This window comes from Ricinus communis, chromosome 2 (genome assembly GCF_019578655.1).
Source record: "Ricinus communis isolate WT05 ecotype wild-type chromosome 2, ASM1957865v1, whole genome shotgun sequence".
In the NCBI taxonomy this organism is placed as follows: Eukaryota; Viridiplantae; Streptophyta; class Magnoliopsida; order Malpighiales; family Euphorbiaceae; genus Ricinus; species Ricinus communis.
Window position 1 is genome coordinate 10,948,897 of NC_063257.1, and position 7,613 is coordinate 10,956,509.

At 31.4% G+C, this 7,613-nt stretch overlaps 1 protein-coding gene across 2 annotated transcripts; it reads left to right on the top strand.

Moving 5' to 3' along the window:
• The first annotated feature begins 2,795 nt into the window (after positions 1-2,795).
• On the top strand, positions 2,796-5,966 carry LOC8282494 (probable serine/threonine-protein kinase PIX13). Of its 2 annotated transcripts, none has more exons than XM_002523440.4 (6): positions 2,796-3,063; positions 3,362-3,759; positions 4,601-4,736; positions 4,870-5,009; positions 5,224-5,347; positions 5,442-5,966. In XM_002523440.4, the coding sequence occupies exons 1-6, from the start codon at positions 2,940-2,942 to the stop codon at positions 5,762-5,764; spliced, it is 1,245 nt and encodes a 414-aa protein (XP_002523486.2). In that variant the 5' UTR covers positions 2,796-2,939; the 3' UTR covers positions 5,765-5,966. The 2 variants fall into 2 exon arrangements, with proteins under 2 accessions (XP_002523486.2, XP_015577448.1); XM_015721962.3 differs by having other exon boundaries at positions 2,811-3,063; positions 3,312-3,759.
• The last annotated feature ends 1,647 nt before the right edge of the window (positions 5,967-7,613 follow it).

The following is a 7,613-nucleotide window of genomic DNA, read 5'->3' on the forward strand; positions in this document are numbered from 1 at the left end:
CAATCCAAATTAGAGCACTTCAGCCCGTTTTGCTTCTAAAACCTTAAAAAAAAAAAAAAAAAACTTGAAGCTCTAAGTTTGACTTAAATTTATCGAGTTTTATTTTATGATTTTAAATTCAACTCAACGATACAGTCGAATTTGACTCGATCTATTTATTTTGTAAAAATATAAAATTGTAAGATAATAAAAGCTCAACTTGATTCAATCTTATATTATAAGATTGAATTTGACTTGACTCGAATTGATTAGTATATAAATTATAAATATATAAAATAATAGAAGCTAGATTAGGCTCGTGAACCTATCAAGCTGAGTATCATATATGGAGTTCGAGTTGGATTCATCAAACTAATAGAACACCTTGCACCCTTCCAGCTAAATCTTTTATTGGAGAAGTTTACAGGAAATAAACCAATGGATGGTTGTGTAAAAGATGAGCTAAATCTTCATGTTTCTGTTGAAATATATTTTCCTTATAGAGTTACAAAAATTGTGGATCCAAGCATTACATCTGGAGATGAAAGAGGGAAAGAAATTACCTGCTTTGTCAGAGTTGCTTGCTCTCTGGAAATACCAACAGGGAGAATGAAGATGGTAGATGTGATCACAGGATTACAGAATCTTAAAGGCATTTATCAGAATAGACAACAGATAAGAAATATTAAAGACCCAAGCACCTCTCAGTTTGCAAATCTGACCACTTCTATTACCTTATTTTAAAATAAAAAGATGACATAAAAACAAAAACAAAAGATGGGCATGCATGCATGCAACCGCTACAATTTCACGTAAATGAGATTGGCATAAACTTGATTGGTGCCGAGAATTATAGAGACCTCAATCACCGATCTTCCCTTTGCTAGAATGTTCTCCCAGTCTCCCTACAATTGATCATCTTTGCCCAAATTTATATCTCTTAAACACACTTTATTATTTTATTTATTGCACACATTTTAAAAAGTTTATGAAAGATAAAAAGATAAGCTTCTAAACTTTTGATTAAAGTATAATTAAATTCTTAAATCTTAAAATAGTTTAATTATTCTTTTAAATTTTGAAAAAAAAAATAATTATATATTTGAATTTTGATTTATTAAAAGACAGAGCTAATATTTACTCATGCGTAAAAGAAATAAAACATGATTCGAAAAAAGTTAAAACAATTTCTTCTAGCATTTAAAATTAATTAGATTTTATGTTATTATATTTTAAAATAAATATAATTAGTTTCAAGAATATAATTATATTATTTTTAAACTTTAAAAATATAACTAGACTATTTTAAAATTTAAGAATATAATTAGCCAAAAACTTGGGGGACCCATTATACTTTTGCTTTTATGAAACTTGGTCAACTTTCACAAGATATTTTGAAAACTTTTAATGGTCAATTTATACATTAATAATTTTTTTGGATGAGTTCTATGTATAGTTTTGAAAAGATATATAATTAAGAGAACCAAAAAGACATACAATTGAAGCTTGTATTTTAATTAACGAATTTGGGATTTGTTTGAGTCCTAATTTCTAGTTAGGTAATCCCCATGAGTACTTTTATTTTCTATGTCTTATTTTTTTTGATAAAACATAAAAATTAATTTAGTTCCAATTAGCTGATGATTTTATTAATTTTATTTAATTTCTTTTCTTATTAATTGATAGTTGATTAATATTTTTTATTTTAAAAATATTATTTTTATTAAATTTATTAATAATAACTTATTGTAAGTTGATCTTATATAATTAATTCTTTATAATTTATGATAAATAGTTATTATTTTAAAATTACACTTAGTTATTAAATAATTATGAAATTTATAATTTATTAATAAATTATAAATTTTAATTTCTACTTTTAAAATAATTAATGTTTCTAATAATAATACAATTGAGTTAAACAAAATTAATTATAATATTTTTAATTATTATAATTTATTTTTATTAATTTATATCATTAGAAATAATATAATAAAGTAAATATATTTAAAGATGAATTATATCATCAATGGTCATTCAATATACTAACAACAATCATTAATAAAATTTTAACAAATAATTTAATGTATCAACTATCAATTACCAGCTATCAGCCATTAACTATCAGCTGTATTCAATCAAACCAAACATAGCCTAATTTTAGTGACTTTCAATGACCAACACAAGTCATTCAAAAGATTTTTAACTTTGTTACTGTGGTATATTTTATATTTAATTACAAATTAAGAATATAAAATTTTTAATGAGTTTTAAAAATCTTAAGAGTCTTTTTTTAAGAGAAAAATTAATATTTTTTTCAAAATAATTTTTTTTTAGAATACGTTAGATACTGACAAATAATTTTATTGTATGTACAGCCAAACAATAAAAAGTAAGTTAATTTCTTCAATATGCTTTCTTCAAAAATATTTAATCAAAACAAATTTTCTGCAAACAAATAGAGTATTAATTGGAAAATACAACTTAACCAAAATGAATTATTCTGGTACTAGAAAGTACAAATTCTCTATGTACTATTTATTGCAAACAGCCTCTGAATTTCCATGTTATATTTGTGCCTGATTTTGTTCCTGGCTAGTTTATTTGAGGCTTGAAAGATTAGCATTTCTTTTCTTTCTCAAATGGTAAATTATCCTGAGCTAACTCCTTTAGCTTGAACAAGGGTGCCTGATTCCCTGAGCTAATTAATATTCCTTTTTTTTTTTTCTTTAAACGGGTACTTCGTTTTAACCGTCAGGAAATATGGGAAAATGTAAATATTGACTTCAGAAATAGAAGAACTTTCAGAAAAGGAAGTCTTCCCCAAGTCAAAAAAATAAAAAGAAGGACAAGCAAAGGAAGTCTTCCCTCTTATCTCCCTGCACAGACTTCATAAAGAAAGAACAACCTTTTTATTTCCAGTCCACGACAGCCACTTATTCACACATACAGAATTAGTAATGGGAAATTTCTTCAGTTGTTTTGCTGGTCCAAGTCCATCCCCAGCTGCAGAACCAATCCAAGACCCAGTTCCACTCCATATCAGCGCTGCAGAACCAATCGTAGACCCAGATCCACTTGATGGTATGGAACTATGAATCTCTCTCTCTCTCTCGGGTTCTGTTTTATTAATTTCTTGCAGCAATACCTGACTTAGCCTTGTTTCATTTGCTAGTTTGCTTCCTTTAACATTCAATTCCCATTCTATCTGAAAACAATCAGAACTTTACTTCTCTGTTTTCACCTCCTACACATGTCACTAAAATCGGCTCCACTGCTTTTGTGTCCTTGATCTTCTCTTGTTCTAATTTATGCTGTGTAAACCACTCCAGTATTTAAGACGCCAATCTTCAATTTTATGAGCACTGCCAAATGTCTTCAGGGGATACATCATTTTTGGATGGAAATTTTTCTGGGGAAAGCTGGTTCTCTATGGCATCTACAAATCTTACAACATGGGCATCTCAAGCAAATGAAAAAATTTCAGCTAAATTAGGCATCAATGCCAGAAAACACAAAGAAGTATTACTTCCAATAGAAAATATGAGGCTTCTAGATAGAGAAATAACTGCAGACTCTAACTTGATGGTCTTCACCCTTGAAGAATTAAAGTTGGCAACCTTTAATTTTAAAAGGGAAAAAGTTCTGGGAAGGGGAGGCTTTGGCAACGTCTACAAGGGTCGGATCAGGAATAAGATACCTTGTCAGGATGCCAAGATGCTGGCAATAGCTGTTAAGAAATTGGAAGCAAGCAGCAGGCAAGGATTTCAACAATGGCGGGTAATTCTGTTTGATTATTCATATTCTGTTTGATAATTCATACTCAATATGAACCATTTGGCTAATATATTAGAGATCGGAAGAACTGCCTGGTAGTCTATTAGTCAAGAGTTCAAAACCCGACATTCCTATCCCCTTTAAACATTTCGAATGTGCTGGAAAAAAAATGGTAATCTGAATAATAACTTAACTATATGCATACTGATTCACCTAGGTAAAGTTCGCGATACAAGAGTGCCAAATAGCTATAGGATGTCAAGAACCTATAATTCACAAGGTTAGAGACGATTCAGGCTTTGTGCTTGGGGAACTACTCTAATGCTTTAAGTTAGTTATTTGAGTAAGATTAAGGATAATAGTGTTTGAAGAGTCGCTTGGTATTTATAGGAGTTGTCTTGAAGGTTAATCCTCCCATAGATCGTGGATAATTGTGTTCGAAAGAAGGAGAGACACGGGCTCCGCATTCTAAAGGACTGATGATCGGTGGTGTTTACCCTGTCCTGAGACTCACCATGTTCTCTCGTTAGTCATATGTCACGCGAGTTCCTAGAATAGGATGACCCTTATAGGCGAGTCTGCCTCAGTTAGCAATGAGGCTTTAGTCTAGTGGTCTAGGCTGAAGCCTTCAGACAAAAAAGTCTGAGGTACTATTCTCTCTCCTAGTAAGAGTTTGGTTATATTATTTATGGTCTGTTTACCTTTTTTTTTTTTGTAAGAAAGAATTTGTTTAACATTGTACTATGCCTATTTCTAAATTAGAATATGATGATGAATGATGTATGGAAACTGTCTATTGGCCAAAAATCGCTTGCTTATAAGTGGTTGTTATTTATTGGTACAGACAGAGGTCAATCTTTTGGGAAGGTTATCTCATCCTAATATTGTAAAGTTGTTAGGATACTGCCAGGAAAATCAAAGTTTCCTTATCGTCTATGAATTCATGGAAAATGGAAGCTTGAATTACCATTTGTTCAGAAGTATGAGCTTGTAACTCTCATTCAATTCTAGGCTAAATACACCAGCATTGGCCTGCAGTCGCGTGAATCCTACTGATTGTACTCCATTCTTTCTGCAATGGTGCACTGCTTTTTTTCTTTTCTTTTTCTGCAGAGGACTCGAAATATCTGCTTCCATGGGAAACAAGGATTAAGGTCATGATAGGAATGGCTCGAGGTCTGTCTTACTTGCATACAATTGAGGACCCAATAATTTACAGAGATTTCAAGTCTTCAAATATACTGCTTGATGAGGTATATATAGCTCTCTATCCCATAACATAAGTTCTTGTTGTTTCTGCTGAGAGGCTATTTCCGTAACTCGCACCCATGAATTTGTAATTTGAAATGTACAATTTTATGATTGCACCGAGGCTTATTCTTGGAAACAAAAGCTTCTAATATTAAGATATTCTGATTAAGCAATTTATACACATTTGAATTCCATTTTAACCTCATCTCCTTCTAGTCTTACATTGCAAAGATATCAGATTTTGGCTTGGCAAAGCGGAGATGCACACCTGATATAGTAGAAATAGAGGAGTGTGTTATAGGCACTAATGGTTATGCTGCCCCTGAGTATATTGCTACAGGTAATTTCTGCACAATCTTTAAGGTTTGTATTTTTAATTTTCCATGAAGTCCTCACCTTAATGACATGGTTTTATGGGTTTGTTGACTGGTCAGGAAAAGTGGATATAAAGAGCGATGTCTATGGTTTTGGAGTTGTTCTGATCGAGATGCTTACGGGCTTGAGAGCAATTGATAAAAGACGTCCAGCTGCGGAACGTAAACTGCTGGACTGGATCAAGCCTCATCTGTCAAGCAGAAGAGAGTTGAAAGATATAATGGATTCCAGGTTGCAGGGGAAATATGCTTTCAAAGAGGCTTCAGAGATAGCTCGGATTGCTCTTAGATGTGTGGATCCTTACTATAAACGGCCATCGATGAGCGAAGTTGTCGACAGACTGGAAAAGATTGGAGTTCCATATAGAATAGACGAGGCATAAAATTTCTTACAGTATGCTGTATTGAACAGCTACGTTTTGGAGTTTAGGATCTAAGTCTGCACTTCCATTGTTATGTCTGAATAAAACAATAATAACACATGCAAATTCAGGTGCCTCAAAATGTATTAATTGAAGAGAAATCTAGTATGAGAAGTGGAGAACACAAACTATTGATGAATCTAAAAACCTGTAATTTTAATTACACGGGCTTCATTAGAACGCTCAAAAAACTTCCTGTGAGTTAGCAGATCTCAAGTCTGTGAAGCGCATGTCTGACATGAAAACTCTTTTGGTTTATTACCTAAAAATTTCTTAACAATTTTAAATAATTCTATCAACTTTTTTTTTATAGAAAATTCTAATTTTTAATTTTATTTGTAAAATACAATCCGAGCGCCTGATTTTTAAATTACTGTGTTTTTTACTGACTCTATATTTATTTAAAAAAAAATAAAATAGTCAGACTCATCTAATTTGCCTCTCTCACTATTCCATTTGTAGGAAGTCACTGCACAGAGAAGAAGAAACAAAAGAAAATGCAATCCCCATTCAATATCTCCTTTGGCCAAACAAAATTCATCATTTTGGTTGCAAGCTTCCATCTTTATTGTAGATTATACCAGTCTCTCTATTTTGAATGTGCTTTTATCATGGGTTTAGGAAATAGCAGCAAACCCAAATCCTAAAAACCTTCAAAACCAATTGCATTCTCTTCCCTGGCTGCTCCAAAGCTAAAAAGATTTCCCTTTCCTTTGTTTTTTCTTTTGGGCAAGTAAAATCACACTGGTTTTAGCATTTCTTTCTTTAAGCAAGAAAGACCTTCATTTTATGAACCTAAAGATGCAAGGTTCAAGACTCATTCTTTCTCTCTTTGATTTTTATCGATGTGCTAGCATTTGTAACCTTCAAATCCACAGCAAAACCATATTCAAACAGTGACTCTTGTGATGCACTTCTTGGCTACACACTCTACATAGATCTTAAAGTTCTTGAAGTAACTTATCTTGTTCAAATTGATCCAATACCTCTTCTCACTGCCAACTCCATTGATATCTCTTACCTAGATGTTAGAAAATCATATTCTTCATAGGTTTCTAGTAAAATCCCAATAATATGTTCATCTGTTGGTGGAATTCGAAAATCTGTTTCTACCCATTACACTGAATCAAATTTGCAGAATTGAAGATAGTGAACTGCCTTGAGGTGGGCAGAATTGAAGGCATTGCCTTAGAAATTTCAAGAATTCCAGTTGGATTTAATGGATTGTGTAAGGACTGAGTTCCTTCACTTAGCTTACATGGTAGAAGAAGAGGCTAAGAAAGAATTTGGTGAAGCAACAATTGAAATGAGTTTTGTTTTAGAGTAAAAGATTGAAAACCCTAAAATTCAATGAAGAAGATGAAATGAAAATAAAACGGTGCATTTTTTTGTGTTGGGATTATTAATCCAGACATTGGGACATTTTGTTACTGTAAAACATCATTTCTCTTTTCCCTCTTCCATTTTAACTGAAATAATTGCATTTAAATCACAAGTTGTTATACTGTTATCATCAATTTGCATATTTATAAAGTGCAAGATTAGATCATATAATAAAAGTGTTGAGATTTTTATTATCTTGTTTTTATGTGAACAGTCCTGAATTTGTATTTACTTGTATAAAGGATGTAAGAATAAGTAAATTTTGTACAATTATATACTAGATGATGGTTCTTACTTGCGTCCAATATAGAACATAAATATTATAACAATAACATATGTAAAAATGTGACGGGAGGAGGATGTACAAATTTATTATAAGGGTCTTATAATTAATATTGTTAAAATCGATTGATTTAGTTTTTTATTA

Coding starts and splice junctions, on each gene's coding strand:
- LOC8282494 (XM_002523440.4), top strand. CDS start 2,940: ATGGGAAATTTCTTCAGTTGTTTTGCTGGTCCAAGTCCATCCCCAGCT. Junction 4,737..4,869: donor GAATTACCATTTGTTCAGAA/GTATGAGCTTGT, acceptor CTTTTTCTGCAG/AGGACTCGAAATATCTGCTT. Junction 5,010..5,223: donor CAAATATACTGCTTGATGAG/GTATATATAGCT, acceptor ATCTCCTTCTAG/TCTTACATTGCAAAGATATC.